The sequence below is a fragment of the Hippocampus guttulatus genome, chromosome 11 (genome assembly GCF_054856545.1).
Source record: "Hippocampus guttulatus isolate MCC_2025c chromosome 11, RoL_Hgut_1.0, whole genome shotgun sequence".
NCBI lineage: Eukaryota > Metazoa > Chordata > Actinopteri > Syngnathiformes > Syngnathidae > Hippocampus > Hippocampus guttulatus.
Genome location: NC_141271.1, coordinates 13,260,874 through 13,277,383, shown reverse-complemented (window position 1 = coordinate 13,277,383; position 16,510 = coordinate 13,260,874). Strand labels below are relative to the sequence as shown.

Here is a 16,510-nt window from a genome sequence, read left to right as displayed (position 1 = left end):
ACCTAAAAGGGTATTTAACAGACCTCGGTGAAACTTTGCGCAAAGTGCAACCGTTTGCACCTTTGTGTGACTTGAAGGGCCAGCTCTATTGAACTAGACCTGCAGTTTTGCATGTGTGGACGACACGTGCTGTGCAGTTTTAGACTGCGGCTGTGGCTTACCCACAAGTAGTTGGCTGGCTGTGAATGTTGCCCCTTGCATCCCAAAGCAATAGAAGTATGTTGTGCACATGCGACCACATGCAATTGACTTGTGGATCTGCAAAGTCAGAGTGAAACAGCATTCCAAGTGTGCGTGCGTGTAAGGGCCCATCATCTCCTTCGGCAGTTTAGGCGACGTATCTCAGCTCCTCCTGTGTAGAGTTTGCATGTTCTGTCCATGTCCTCTCACATTCCTGTGCAGGGGTGCCTTGACCAACTCATTGGCCCTGAGGGTAACTAACCATCAAATAGAGGTTCCCTTACCCCAAACCTAACTGAGATGTTCTACACATTTTTCAACACTGACAAAAGGATCAGCACACATATTGATGCTTTTCATCAATTTTAATAAATATAACATCCAACAAATCTAAAAGGTCATCCAAAGTCCACCAAAAACTTTAGGTTAATTTGCATGTCGCAATTCCAGCGTGCGCATTTTGCTTTTGGGGTTTCGTCATGTGCAAACTGGCAAATTGTTTTGTGAATCGTGGTGTAAAACACACACACACAAAAGAGTCAGTGTGCAAAACTGCGGTCAGGTCAGCCGACACTTGAAAATATGATGTCATGCCAGGCAGATTTTCAAATATCTGTTTGTCAGTTGAGTGCAGTCAGGGCCTTCAAGGCCTTCTCTCCTGACCCGAAATCGAATGCTGCACCTCTGCACTGTGAGGCTTGGCGTGCGAACCAATCGACCACCATGCCATCTGCAAGTATGATATATTTTATGTATTTATACAACTACTGCAGGTGTCACAATATTGTACATAAAAACACAAGGCAAGAAGAAGAATACAATCACTATCCATCCTTTCTCTAAACCACTTATCTTCATGAGGTGTGCTGGAGCCTTTCCCAGCTGGCTTTTGCCAATAATAAATCATAAATTGCTAAATCAAATTTTGTTTTTTAATTAAAATGCACAAGAGCTCCCCAATGCCATATAGCATACAGATTTTATTCTCTCCCGTTGCACATTGAAATTACTATTTCTAATAATACTTGTTAATGATCTCTCTGTCTGTCTGTCTGTCTGTCTGCCTGCCAGTCAATGTTTGTTTATTTAGATTACCCCCCGCCCCCCACCTTCCCCGGGCGGAACTTCCGCAAGTTGCCGCTGTTATTGACATTACATTTTCTGGTGAGATGAAATAGGTTTCAACGATATGATGAATGAAACTTTAGAACGTTCTACTTGTTTCCAGGTGTGTGTCAAAACGTGATCGTTTGATACGGGTATTTCAGTCGTTTGATGGTCACGCGACGGACATACAGTATACAGTACATATATAAACACATACGTCACCGTCGCGCAAGGCTCGCTGGGAAACAGAGTTTTCTTTGAAATGGAAATTTCCAACGTATCGGACCAGAAGAGCCAGTGGAAATTTACTCGCCTTCCCTCCCCCTGTAATATGCAGAGCCTTGTCTGCCGGTTGCAGGATGTTTCGATGCAAGTCAACGGTTCTCCTCTCCCTGTTATCTACCACTGACACTCCAGCATAAAAAAAGATTAGATGACTATGACATGAAAACAGTCACATGCCTCTTTATCACAAGCACTAAGATTGACTGTATGACCTCTTCAAAGGTTATCATGTAAATAGTGGAATATTCCACTGAAGGCGGAGGATTGTAACAACCATATACAATGATGACTCAGTAACCGTGGTATTGGACAGCTTGGGACAATATGAATGGCATGTTTCATCCTGGTGCATTGATGTCCTTTTGTTTCCATGCTAAAAGATGCTTTGCAAAGGCCTATTTATTGCAATAATTCATGTTTTGTTTTGATAAATTAATCAATAACTAAACTTTCCAGGGTTTTCTTACAAGAATTAAAATGCAAACAAACATTCATTCATTCATTCATCTTCCGAACCGCTTCATCCTCACTAGGGGTGCGGGGGTGCTGGAGCCTATCCCAGTTGTCTTCGAGCAGTATGCAAACAAACAATAAAATGAAAATTCCTATTTTGTGTCACGTAGCAAGGTGGTGGTGGACCCCAAAAAGCAGGCAGGAGGGAGGAGCAAGGTGAACTTGATGAATTATATTTAATAAAACAGAGAAAACTGAATCCAAAACAAACAAAGTGCTAACAACCAAAACTAATCCAAAGTAGCAAAACAAAACCATGACTGTGGCAAAAAACTAACAGGAACAGAGCCATGACAGAAACAAGCATGACAGAAGCAAGAGCAAACAATGACCCGACAATGAGTGGTCGGGCTGGGAGTCGTTTTAAAGCACTAATTACCTAATGACCAACAGGTGTGCAGCTGCGGGGGGAGCCCTACAGTGCCACCTGTTGGTCCCAAACCAAATCATGACATTTTGTTTGTTGGTTTTTTTTTCTGAAGACGATGGGTGGGAAATCTGTGTCCCCAGCACCATACGTGGGATCAACCCACCATGCAATTTGAAAAATAAGAACATGTAACCCATCTATCTATTTTATATCAGGCTTATCCTCATTGAGGTTGCAGGTAAATCAGAGTCTATCACTTTTTTGGCAAGAGGTGGGGTACAACACGGAATGGGTTTCATATATAGACCAACAATGTGGGAAGAAAGACGTAACATCCACACAAAGGTAGCGTAACATCCACACAAAGGTAGAACATGCAAGCTCCACACAGGAAGGCAGCGCCTTGAACTCCCGATGGCTTTTATCATCAAGTGTGCTGCAGAAAGTTACCCCGATTCACTAAATTTGTCAATAAAGGTTGGGAATTGCTGCACTAGGCCAGTGTGCTGCCGCCATGTAAGCTTGTGCTCATCATGTATAACAATAAACTTATTAATAAATCTAGAATGTTCTCCAGCCATGATCCAAGGGTATATGCCACCCTCCTAATCCGATTACAAATTCTCTCATCAGTCAGTTGAATGGGGAGTTGTGGTACTTTCTATGATTTAATCAACGTGAAATTATTCACCAAAAATTCCGAATAGATAGAGCTGGTGAAATATTTACTTCACTCCCCCTTTAATTCTTTTTTGTGTATGACTTCACCTCTGTTAAAATAAGAGAGATGCATTCAGGGGTGTTTCTTGAGGCGGAAGAAAATGCACTTGCCGAGTTGCAGAAAAAGAGTGTTGAGATAATTTTCTTCTTGTATTATTATTATTATTATTATAATTATTATTACTTATTGGGGCGGCCCGGTAGTCCAGTGGTTAGCACGTCGACTTCACAGTGAAGAGGTACCGGGTTCGATTCCAGCTCCGGCCTCCCTGTGTGGAGTTTGCAATGTTCTCCCCAGGCCTGCGTGGGTTTTCTCCGGGTACTCCAGTTTCCTCCCACATTCCAAAAACATGCATGGTAGGCTGATTGGTCACTCTGAATTGTCCCTAGGTATGAGTGTGGGCGTGGATGGTTGTTTGTCTCTGTGTGCCCTGCGATTGGCTGGCAACCAATTCACTCGTGAGGATAATGCGGTTCGGAAGAAGATTATTACTTATTGCGTGTGTGTTGTTTCTACTGTCTGACACGTCACGGGTGAGCCACACGTGTGGGGCGTGGCGTTAGAAATACGCTAAAAGGAGGAGAGGCGGGGAGGAGCTCTGACTTGTTCAACTCAAGCCCGTCATGCAGAAAGCAGCACACCCACGGAGACACAGAGGGACAACTTCCAACGGGGCTAAGCGACGAGACAATCTGGGCTTCTCCTCCTCCTCCTCCTCTTCGTCTTGCTGTTGACTTGCCCATCCTCACCTCCTCTCGTGGGGGGTGTTGCCATCTCATCTCGCATCCAGACGCTAGCTTGAAAGGTAAATGTTGTACTCTTCAGTTATCAGCCTGACCACCACTTATGCTCATACTTGTGTATACGTATCTATTTAATCACTAATATGTACAACCTATTCTTTTTTCGCTTGTTTGTTTAGAGAAGCGCGTTGAGAAATGTGTATTCGCTCGTATTGTGAAGCAGTTTATTCATGTTTCGAGGTGCCTTCACGGGTCTTGCTAAACGTCCCAAATTCGGGATTTTACTCTTTATTTTACGTGCCAGAAATGAATATTTATTCGTTTAAAATGCCTATTGACGAACGTTTTATGTAGCGATACGTAGGCTCGTGAGCTACGCTGCAGAAAAAGCCACACGAGTGATTCTTCTAGAAATTTCTCACCTTCTACTACGCAGGTTTCCAAACTCAGGAGCCCGGAAACAAAATGGGTCACAAGTCACTTTTTATTGGGTCAGACAAATAAATTTCACCCACTCAAAAAAAGAAGCCTGTTTAGTGTTTCACAATACTCTGTTTCATTTTCACCTTTATAAAGTTCTGTCTTCAATTTTAACTCATGGCTTCTTGTAACATCAGTGTGTGTAGACGCAAGTGACTAATGTAGAAATGATACAATATGGGTTCCCAACCTTGGGGGCCAACAGCCATAAAGGGCTATGGGATATATATTTTTTAATTGCGTTGCATAATTCACCCTAAAAAAAGCCTTCTGTCACTCCTGTGTTCTCATAGGCCGCTTATTGAATTAGTGGTTAGCACATCAGCCTTATGTCTCTGAGGTTCTGGTTTCAAATCTTGCCTCTGGCATCCAAATCTTGTATAATAAATGAAAAATAATTTGATGACTTGGGGTAAAAAATATGTCCTTAATGTATAGACGAGTGGCAGTTGTGTGTGTATGTAAAATAGGTGGTGAGTAACTTTTTATTGGGGTAATGATTATGTGTCACCCCCCAAAAATGATAATTGCTTTTTAATTAATTTGTTGCTCTAACATTCATTCCCAAAACATGCATTTTTGGTTTATTAAAGACTCTAAATTGACCATGGGCCACGTGGAGAAGAGCTATAGGAAATGCAAAGATATGGATGTATTGTACAGCATGCACAAACAGCCACAACATAGTAGTACTTCCAACCAACAACCACAAAAAAAAACATTGTTAAATACCACCCTGACAACATCAATCAAGATGGAACATTATTACTAGAAGAAGATTTGGTCCAGCTCTTGTATTGGATCTTTTTCTTTTGTTGGCTGGTCAGTGTACAATGTGCGAATGCTATGGTAATGCATGAATCCATTTTAGACCCTGATTCTTATTTTGAGTTGAAGAAGTTAGTGAAATCCTCTTACAGTCTAATAAGTGACCATTATTCGCATGACTAAATCAGTCGGTCACTCCGCACAGTGAATTAAAGGAGCATTTTTCCATCCAAGTTGCCGTGCAACCTTTGCGAGGCATTCTGCATGCGTCAGCTTTGTTGTGCAGGTAGCCAGCGAGGGGGAGGGGGCAGTGGATGTGGGAAGGGTTCACTTGGCATTAGAGAATAAAGTGTGTGTGCATATGCATTGTTGTACCAGTAAATCTAATCCTCAGGGCTTAGTTGATTGACTTCTGTCAGCTTTGTGCACGCTGGTTCTCGTGTCTTGTTGCAACACAAAAACAAAAATACCTGGCCCCGTCTCCAGTTTCATCGCTCCTGCGGGGAGTTACTTGTCGGATACGCTAGACTTTGTTCATTCTGTCACTAAAAGATAAGGGCGATACAAATTGATTTGACATCGGAACGTAAATCAGTCAGTTTTTGTTTGGAGGTTAGTGCCAGAGATAATCAATTGTAAACTTTACAAGATGGGCTATTTTTGGAGGCATAGCTGACTAAACATACATTTAGTCTCAAAACCCGTGTATTTGGACATCATTTCCAAGTGGAACAATGTATTTTTGCTTTCAACTTTCAGGAATACGAAAACATTCAGCTCTTCGAAGAAATCCAGAAAAATACCTCAGTGCATGAGATTACAAATAAAATCCTACGAAATTCCTATACAGGCTTCTATAACTTGTACAAACAAAAACGAACACAAAATTAGTTCTTTCAAAGGAGTCAACAATTCAAGAGCAAACTTTGTTCGTTCTAAATCATATTACATTTCAGTGATGATGGATTTTTAGTGTTCTAAATGTAAAATATTCAGCAGCTCTCATGGCGGCTTTAGCTCGACTTGGAAAATTCAAGTGCATGCTTTTTATTTATCCATCCATCCATCCATCTTCTACCGCTTATCCGGGGCCGGGTCGCGGGGGCAACAGCTTTAGCAGGGAAGCCCAGACTTCCCTCTCCCTAGCTACTTCTTCCAGCTCTCCCCGGGGGATCCCGAGGCGTTCCCAGGCCAGCTGGGTGACATAGTTACTCCAGCGTGTCCTGGGTCTTCCTCGGGGTCTCCTCCCGGTGGGACATGCCCGGAACACCTCACCAGGGAGGCGTTCAGGAGGCATCCGAATCAGATGCCCAAGCCACCTCATCTGGCTCCTCTCGATGTGGAGGAGAAGCGGCTCGACTCTGAGCCCCTCCCGGATGACCGAGCTTCTCACCTTATCTCTAAGGGAGAGCCCGGACACCCTGCGGAGAAAACTCATTTCGGCCGCTTGTATCCGGGATCTCGTTCTTTCGGTCACGACCCATAGCTCGTGACCATAGATGAGGGTTGGAACGTAGATCGACCGGTAAATTGAGAGCTTCGCCCTTTGGCTCAGCTCCTTCTTCACCACGACAGACCGATACAACGTCCACATCACAGCAGACGCTGCACCGATCCGCCTGTCGATCTCTCGCACCCTCCTGCCCTCACTCGTGAACAAGACCCCAAGATACTTAAACTCCTCCACTTGGGGCAAGATCTCTCCCCCGACCCGGAGGGGGCACTCCACCCTTTTCCGACTGAGGACCATGGTTTCAGATTTGGAGGTGCTGATTTTCATCCCAACCGCTTCACACTCGGCTGCGAAACGCTCCAGTGAGAGTTGGAGAGCCCTGTTTGAAGGAGCCAACAGCACCACATCATCTGCAAAAAGCAGGGATGCAATACTGAGGCCACCAAAACGGACCCCCTCAACGCTTCGGCTGCGCCTAGAAATTCTGTCCATAAAGATTATGAACAGAATCGGCGACAAAGGGCAGCCTTGGCGGAGTCCTACCCTCACTGGAAACGATTCCGACTTACTGCCGGCAATGCGAACCAAACTCTGACATCGGTGGTAAAGTGACCGAATAGCCCGTATCAGGGGATTCGGTACCCCATACCCACAAAGCACCCCCCACAGAACTCCCCGAGGGACACGGTCAAACGCCTTCTCCAAGTCCACAAAACACATGTAGACTGGTTGGGCGAATTCCCACATACCCTCGAGGACCCTGCTAAGGGTGTAGAGCTGGTCCACTGTTCCACGGCCGGGACGAAAACCACACTGCTCCTCCTCAATCTGAGGCTCGACTTCCTGACGGACCCTCCTCTCCAGCACCCCTGAATAGACCTTACCAGGGAGGCTGAGGAGTGTGATCCCTCTGTAGTTGGAACACACCCTCTGGTCCCCCTTTTTAAAAAGAGGGACTACCACCCCGGTCTGCCAATCCAGAGGCACTCTCCCCGTTGACCACGCGATGTTGCAGAGGCGTGTCAACCAGGACAGCCCCACAACATCCAGAGCCTTGAGGAACTCCGGGCGGATCTCATCCACCCATCTACACAGTGTTAGTGGTGCACTGCTTCCCCCTCCTGAGACGTCGGATGGTGGACCAGAATTTCCTCGAAGCCGTCCGGAAGTCGGCTTCCATGGCCTCACCGAACTCTTCCCACGCTCGGGTTTTTGCCTCGGCGACCACCGAAGCTGCGTTCCGCTTGGCCAGTCGATACCCGTCAGCTGCCTCTGGGGTCCCACAGGCCATAAAGGCTCGATAGGACTCCTTCAGCTTGACGGCATCCCTTACTGCTGGTGTCCACCAGCGAGTACGAGGGTTGCCGCCACGACAGGTACCAACCACCTTACGGCCACAACTCAGATTGGCCACCTCAACAATAGAGGCACGGAACATGGTCCACTCGGACTCGATGTCCCCCGTCTCCCCCGGAACATGGGAAAAGCTCTGTCGGAGGTGGGAGTTGAAACTCCTTCTGACAGGGGATTCCGCCAGACGCTCCCAACAAACCCTCACAATACGTTTGGGTCTGCCAGGACGGACCGGCATCTTCCCCCACCATCGGAGCCTACTCACCACCAGGTGGTGATCAGTTGACAGCTCCGCCCCTCTCTTCACCCGAGTGTCCAAAACATGCGGCCGCAAATCCGGTGATACAACCACAAGGTCGATCATCGAACTACGGCCCAGGGTGTCCTGGTGCCAAGTGCACATATGGACACCCTTATGTTTGAACAAGGTGTTCGTTATGGACAGTCCGTGACGAGCACAGAAGTCCAATAACAAAACACCACTCGAGTTCTGATCGGGGGGGCCGTTCCTCCCAATCACGCCCCTCCAGGTCTCACTGTCATTGCCCACGTGAGCATTGAAGTCCCCCAGCAGAACAAGGGAGTCCCCAGCAGGAGTACTCTCCAGCACACCCTCCAAGGACTCCAAAAAGGGTGGGTATGCTGAGCTGCTGTTTGGTGCATATGCACAAACAACAGTCAGGACCCGTCCACCCACCCGAAGGCGGAGGGAGGCAACCCTCTCGTCTACCGGTGTGAACCCCAATGTACAGGCACTGAGCCGGGGGGCAATGAGCATGCCCACACCTGCTCTGCACCTCTCACCATGAGCAACTCCAGAGTGGAAGAGAGTCCAACCCCTCTCGAGAGAACTAGTACCAGAACCCAGGCTGTGTGTGGAGGCAAGTCCGACTATATCCAGTCGGAAATTCTCTGCCTCACACACCAGCTCGGGCTCCTTCCCTGCCAGAGAGGTGACATTCCATGTCCCAAGAGCTAGCTTCTGCAGCCGAGGATCGGACCGCCAGGGTCCCCGCCTTTGGCTGCCGCCCAGCTCGCATTGCACCCGACCCCTTTGACCCCTCCCACGGGTGGTGAGACCATGAGAAGGGGGACCAACGTTGCCTCTTCGGGCTGAGCCCGGCCGGGCCCCATGGGTGTAGGCCCGGCCACCAGGCGCTCGCCAACGAGCCCCACCTCCAGGGCTTTTTATTTAGTTTGTGCATTATTGATTTATTTCTTGTTTGTTTGTACAATGTGTTTGTACATAATCACACTGCCATTTTATGTGTCAGTGCTTTAAAATGGAGGTTCTCCAAACTTTTTTTTTTTTTACCCTCAGCACCACCGAAGAAAAAAAATACATGGCTCTCCAACTACCACCATCACGACCACCGTAGCTTGATAGCAGCTTCCTAGGCCTAAGTGTTCATTGAAAAGGAGACAGATGAGAAGTTTTATTCCTAAAAAGAAGATGTATGAATGTTTGTCAACATTTTCCCCCAGTTCCTATCCCCCGTGATTAGCGGGGATCGACTGTACAATTTAATGGAACCTGAATAAAATTTACCCCGCTTCGTCGTCTGTCCGTGTCAGTAAGGTCGTTGTCAGTCGGGGGAGTTGGCAGAAGAACTCATTAAAAATATATAATTTAACTTGATTTAGTTTTTTACTATTTTAAAGTTAAAAAAATTCCTACCACAATAGTTTTTTGATTTTGTCCCAACATGAACCAAAATGTCACAATTTGGAATCGGGTTTGATTTCAGGCCAGTCTACGACGAGGCAACGAGTCCTCCGTTGCCTCGTTTTAGAGTCCTTGTGACCTCGGTTTTATCACTGATTACTGATCCGTCCTCTGTTACCTTGGTTAATATCATCTGTCCGTGTCCTCTGTTACCACGCTTAAATCTCCGTTTATTTAACACAGTTAAAATTCATCAAATTTGGATATACTCTAGACCACTGGTGTCAAAGTCAAGGCCCGGGGGCCAGATCTGGCCCGCCACACCATTTTATGTGGCCTGCGAAAGCAAATCAAACATGGCAATGTCGATGAGGCTTGCTAAAATATGTACCAAAATTTCAAATTCTCATATGTAATAAATAAGAGAGATAATGTAAACATTATCTTGTTGCCAAACACCCCATTACAGTAACTTAAACAATAGTTCAAGAAACCGTTATTCTTGACTTCTTCACAGGATTTGAGTCAGAATGGCCTTCCAACGGAAATGGTAACTGAAATGTGGCCCGTGATGAAAATGGGTTTGACACCCCTGCTCTAGACAGTGAAACCATCGTACCCACCATCTCCCAAATTAAAAAAAATATTCAATATGCATAATTTATGATTACAATACGATTCCAATCCTCTCATCATCACATCGGGGGCACTATTTTAAAGCAAACTGAATAAAATGTACCCATTTAGAGTTAGTGGTTCGTTAGCGTGTTGTTTTTTTTTTTTTTTTTTTGTGTGCAAAGATTACTCACTCAGCGACAAAATAACTTCACCAAGTGTATTTCCCCAACAGAGGATTCTAATGCCTACAGCAGAGTCTGAGTGGAGCGTTTGCAGAATGACCCCAAACTATCTGACTTCAAGCTCTTTCTATGCAGTTGTGAGTTATGTGGCGGGGTGTTGACATCATCCGATTGGTCAAGAGTCCATTGAGATCAGAATTTGCTGGGCAAATGATGGGCTCATTCCAGCCGTAGGTGTCGCGGCGTCTGTGGTCGAGGTGTCTGTTTTTGCGCCACAATGGTGTCTGCTATGTGGTTGGTGGTGGTAGACGAGCTTCAGACGACCCTGCGGTCGTTGATTCACTTCATTTACAGCAACGTCTGCAGCAGGTGTTACCTAACCCCCCCCCACGTACTTTCACACTTGCTCAGAAACGCCACACAAAACTTTCTCTTGATCTTTATTGTAAAAGTGTAAGCCAAGCCCCGAATGAAATCAAATTATTTTAATTATCTGCGCTGAACCGATATATCCCTTGCAATGTAGCCTAAAATTGTCACGTTGAAAGAAAAATACCACGTTTCAGATGCATCTATAAGTCATTACAATAAATGGAAAGTTGTTTATTCATCCCCAAAAGAGGAAGAAAAAATTGTTTATTCATCCCTAAAAAGGGAGGCAAAAAATATATTTTTCCTACAAAAACTATTCTGCTTATGATCTAAATGAAAATGGCTAATACAAAAACAAACTCTTTCAATGGAGCATCAAAGAGAAATAGCCTGTTTTCTATTTTTAGTGCCAAACCTTAAATCGGTGTTATTTAAAATGACATTGCCGCACATTACATATAGATGGTAGCTCGGATGCGGTCTTGGACAGAGGCCCCTTGATGAAAGGACAACAAAAGCTTCTTTCTGGGGAGAGTGACACGGAACAGATGTGAAACTAAAACAGTTGCTATGAATTCACTGGAAGGCACGTACGTATTCATTTCTTTTTCATCCGGATTCAAATTTTTTAAAATAATTCTCAACCATCATGCTTCTGTACATTTGTGGTCTAAATGGAAATGTGGTCATACAAAAACGTTAAATGCTGTCTAAGGGAGCATCAACAACAACAACAAAAATAGCCAGTTTCACGATTCTCTTGACGCCACAACAGTTTTTTTTAATGCAATGTTAATGCTGCGGGGCACACAAGACAGTGAGCATTACGTTAATTTTACAAATCGATTTGAATATGTCAGGAACAGATCCTCTTTTGTTCTGCTTTGCAAAGACCAAATGTCATGTGATATTTTTTTTTCCTGCCGATTTTCTTTTTGATTTATAACCTTTGACTTCGATGACTTTTAGGTTTCATTGCTTTTTACATGACATACAGGCATACTCGTAACTGATGAATTTGGGAATTTTCTTGGCATGCAAGTTAGACCTCGCATGAGTTCATTCAAGTACCACTGCATGTTTGTGTTGACACTTTTTCGATTGCTTACATAATATTAAGCTTCTTTGCAAGTTTACAGTGGCCGTGCTTAATCTTTCTTTTTTTTTGCCCAAAAGATTAAACCGCAAGGCTAAACCAATTTGAACATTAACCTGATGTTCACCTCGTAACTTTTCACCACTATTGAGCAAATGTGCATCCGCCATGTTATTGGTTGCCTTATTTGTCTTATTTGTATTGGGTACTAAAATGCCAAAGCCTATTTCATGTTTATGCCTTGTAAATGTCGTGTCCAGAAACCTTTCCGTCTTCAATAAAACCTCTAATGAGGTGTTTTTCTTTGCCTTTGCTGTCTTGCAGGAACAAAAACTCTTGACTTTTCTTGACCAGAGGCCCACCAGCGCCCTCTAAAAACTAAGACAACCTGAGTGCCGGTAGATAACCCCCATCCGAAGCACAGCTTAGCGAATTAGACCAGACAGTGGATACTACAGCTTCCATCCAGACAGCAAACCAAAGCGGGGCATTTCTGCACTTACTTCTTATCCTCTTTGGTGTCAAACGGCTGCCGCTGTTTCAATTTCTGCCAAGAAGTTTTGATTTTCACGTCATCTGTCAAAATGAGGCCTAAAATGGAAGCGGCCGACATCGCGGTGGTTGCGCTGTACTTCGTCCTCGTGCTTGTCATTGGCTTTTTCGCCATGTGGAAAGCCAACCGCAGCACCGTGAGCGGCTACTTTTTGGCCGGACGCTCCATGACGTGGATAGTGATCGGCGCCTCGCTCTTCGTGAGTAATATCGGCAGCGAACACTTCATCGGACTGGCCGGCTCGGGAGCGGCGGGTGGCTTTGCTGTGGGAGCCTGGGAATTCAACGCCCTTCTGCTTCTGCAGCTGCTCGGCTGGGTGTTCATTCCTGTGTACATCCACTCGGGAGTGTTCACCATGCCCGAATACCTGTCCAAACGCTACGGCGGCAATCGACTCAAGGTCTATTTTGCTTCCCTGTCGGTTTTCCTCTACATTTTCACCAAGCTGTCGGTAGACTTGTACGCCGGCGCGCTCTTCATCCAGGAGTCCCTCGGCTGGAATCTTTACCTGTCTATAGTCCTGCTCATTAGCATGACCGCGCTTCTCACTGTCACCGGCGGGCTGGTGGCTGTTTTGTACACAGATGCTCTTCAGGCCGTGTTGATGATCGGCGGAGCTTTAACATTAACCATCATCAGCCTCGTTAAAGTGGGTGGGCTCGAAGGCGTCAGATCAAAGTATATGGAAGCTGTCCCCAATGTTACTGCCATCTTGGCCACTGGGAACTATTCCTATTCTCCCTCCTGCCGTATCCATCCCAAACCCAACTCCCTTCGCATTCTCCACGGCCCCTTGGATGAAGACATTCCGTGGCCCGGTTTCATTCTCGGCCAAACCACCGCCTCCATTTGGTACTGGTGTGCTGACCAGGTCATAGTTCAGCGAGTGCTCGCAGCAAAGAACATTGCTCACGCTAAGGGCTCGACGCTCATGGCGGGCATCCTGAAGATCCTTCCCATGTTTGTCATTGTCATCCCGGGTATGATCTCCCGCATCCTGTTCGCAGACGAGATCGCCTGCATCGGGCCCGAGCACTGCATGGCGGTGTGCGGCTCTCAGGCGGGCTGCTCCAATATCGCGTACCCCCGCCTGGTCATGGCCGTGATGCCCGTGGGACTCCGTGGCCTGATGATGGCGGTCATGATCGCCGCCCTGATGAGTGATCTCGACTCGATCTTCAATAGCTCGAGTACCATCTTCACCCTGGACATCTACCAAATGGCCCGAAAGAAGGCATCCCAGCGCGAGCTGCTCATCGTGGGTCGCCTTTTTGTGGTGGTCATGGTGGTCATCAGTATCGCCTGGGTTCCCGTCATCATCGAGATGCAAGGCGGCCAGACCTACCTTTACATCCAGGAGGTGGCCGGCTACCTCACCCCGCCCATCGCCGCCCTCTTCCTGCTTGGCGTGTTCTGGAAACGGTGCAATGAGAAAGGGGCATTCTGGGGCGGCATGACCGGTTTCATTCTGGGTAGCATCCGACTCATCCTGGCTTTTATGTACCGCCAGCCTCTCTGCGACCAACCAGACACCCGACCTGCTTTCATCGTTCACGTCCACTACATGTATGTGGCAGCCGGTCTGTTCTGGATCTCGGGCTTTGTGGCCGTGGTGGTCAGTCTTCTCACATCTCCGCCGGATGAGGAGCAGATTCGCACCACAACGGTGTGGGGACTTCGTCATGTCGAAAAGTTGCCCGACAGCAAAAAGGACAGAGAGCAAATGTACGGGCTGACTGAGAAGAGCCATTGCAACGGCGACGTGAGCTTGCACAAAGGTTTGCCCCCGGATGTCAGAAAGGAAAGGTGTCTGGACGGCGCCGATATCAAACTCCTGGTCCCGTTCACCGATCACGACCCGGCCACTCCCAGCGCAGAGCCGTCGCCCGCCACCACCCCCGCCGACAGGTTTGGAAAACTGGATGAGGGAGAACGCCACGAGGCCAGCCGCTGTATTCGTGTCGTGGATTGGTTTTGCGGCTTCAAGGAGCCATCGCAGGACGCTCAGCCAAAAACGCCCCAGGACAACGCCAGGGTGATCGCGGAGATGCTGCACGAGCCCCCGCGAGTCAAACTTCTCCTCAATCTTGGCCTGTTTTGCGTCTGCTCCGTCGGCATCTTCATGTTTGTCTTTTTCTCTCTGTAGTCACTCCTTGCAATCGACTAACTGGTACTGACTGGTTGGGGGGGAGTGCCGGGGGGTGGACATCGTTGTCGGGAGGGACCTGTTACACACAGATGAATTTATAAAGCTTTGAAAAGCTCTGTCTGTAATATTTACAGTTGTCTTTTGTAGCTCTCTAACAGGGATCTAAGCTTGTTCTAATCATTTTTTTTGGAATGATCAAAGCTTCCCCACCAACACAAATGTACTCCTTTTTGAAGCTTATCTGGGCACTTGCCTGTCCATTTTGTACAGCGTTTGATGTTAATCTTGCACTCTGTATATCTACGTCTTGAGGATCATTTTACTCCAAGTGAATTTTAATATTGGCCTTATTTGACATATGCACTCTTGGTTTTTTTTTGTGAAAAGTTCTGTGATTTATTTCTTGTTGACTGTGACTGTAAACTGAGTTGCTACTGGAGCATTCATGTGTTAAGAGTTTATTTAAGATTGTAGACCATAAAAGTTGTGTTCTGAAGCTCATGCTGCTTTGGTTTTAATTTAGAGGTGTGTCTGTTAATCTCTCTTTTGGCATTACACACATTACAATTGGGCGGCCCGGTAGTCCAGTGGTTAGCACGTCGACTTCACAGTGCAGAGGTACTGGGTTCAATTCCAGCTCCGGCCTCCCTGTGTGGAGTTTGCATGTTCTCCCCGGGCCTGCGTGGGTTTTCTCCGGGTACTCCGGTTTCCTCCCACGTTCCAAAAACATGCATGGCAGGCTGATTGAACACGCTAAATTGTCCCTAGGTGTGAGTGTGAGTGCGCATGGTTGTTCGTCTCTGTGTGCCCTGCGATTGGCTGGCAACCGGTTCAGGGTGTCCCCCGCCTACTGCCCGAAGACGGCTGGGATAGGCTCCAGCACCCCCCGCGACCCTAGTGAGGATTAAGCGGTTCGGAAAATGAATGAATGAACACATTACAATTAGCATACCTCATGAAGTAAATCCAAACCAAGCCTCCCTTCTGTATGAGGGACCATTATGCCCCCCCCCCCATCTAATCCGATCAAGATTTGCCTTTCTATGGGTGTACACTTATAATTATCAAACCCTTTAGATGACATCCCATATTAAAATAGAGGAGAAAAAAAAGCACAAAATTGAGATTGTTTCATATGGTACTTATCCGTGTGTGTCGTTCAAAATGTGTTATTAGCAGTTGTTTTTGATGTTAAATTTGAAAACCAACAACAAAAAAAGTTTTTATGCACTACTATAGCATAATAACAACAACAAAAAAAGTACTAGTGATTCTGTATCCATCTATATTTTAAGCGTATCTCATGTTAAGTTCAAAAAGTGTGTTAAGTCTGTTGCATTTTATTAAAATATTTTATTTTGTTTCTTTCAAATATCATTCTCAAGTGTACCTACTGTGGCGGCGTGTACGCAATACACTAAGTGTATACATTTGTTTTGCAAGTGCAACTTTTGTACAAGGTTTTACCAAATGTGTCTTAGTGTGAGTTTCTACAAGGGGTGGGGGGGGGGGGTGGTTACGGAGGAGTCAAATAATAGACAAACAATGTTTTACACTCAAACGTGTGTGCTGTGTCATTAAAGCCATCTGATAAATCAGCTTTGTTGCGTCCTAGCTTTTCAGTTAGCTGCATCTTAATAACAGACAGTCACTGTTGGGTTGGGTTTTGTTGAACAAGTTTCATTGTCTGTAGATAATCCCCCAAAAATAAATTATATATATATACTGTATATACAGTATACTGTATATTTAAAAAATTTATATTAAAAAATATATACATATATATATATATTTTTCCTTATTTAAATTGGAAAGTTTGACAGCACAACTGTTTTATTAATGTCAGCCATAAATGAAAGATTTATTGTGACTGTTATAGTGATGATCACTGGGAAAGAGCT

General features: G+C 45.9%; 2 protein-coding genes across 2 annotated transcripts in view; both read left to right on the top strand.

The window, feature by feature from the left end:
* Positions 1–3,833: 3,833 nt before the first annotated feature.
* Positions 3,834–15,105, top strand: slc5a3b (solute carrier family 5 member 3b). Its single transcript, XM_086123489.1, has 2 exons — positions 3,834–3,981; positions 12,232–15,105. The coding sequence occupies exon 2, from the start codon at positions 12,492–12,494 to the stop codon at positions 14,604–14,606; it is 2,115 nt and encodes a 704-aa protein (XP_085979615.1). The 5' UTR covers positions 3,834–3,981; positions 12,232–12,491; the 3' UTR covers positions 14,607–15,105.
* Positions 3,836–16,510, top strand: part of LOC147198143 (calsequestrin-2-like) — a 34,114-nt gene continuing 21,439 nt past the window's right edge. Inside the window, exon 1 of the mRNA XM_086123490.1 lies at positions 3,836–3,981. The gene's annotated coding sequence lies outside the window, so the exon portion shown is untranslated. The remainder of the gene's footprint in view (positions 3,982–16,510) is intronic.

What these genes read in the sequence shown, in the direction of transcription:
- slc5a3b (XM_086123489.1), top strand. Translation starts at nt 12,492, where the DNA reads ATGAGGCCTAAAATGGAAGCGGCCGACATCGCGGTGGTTGCGCTGTAC.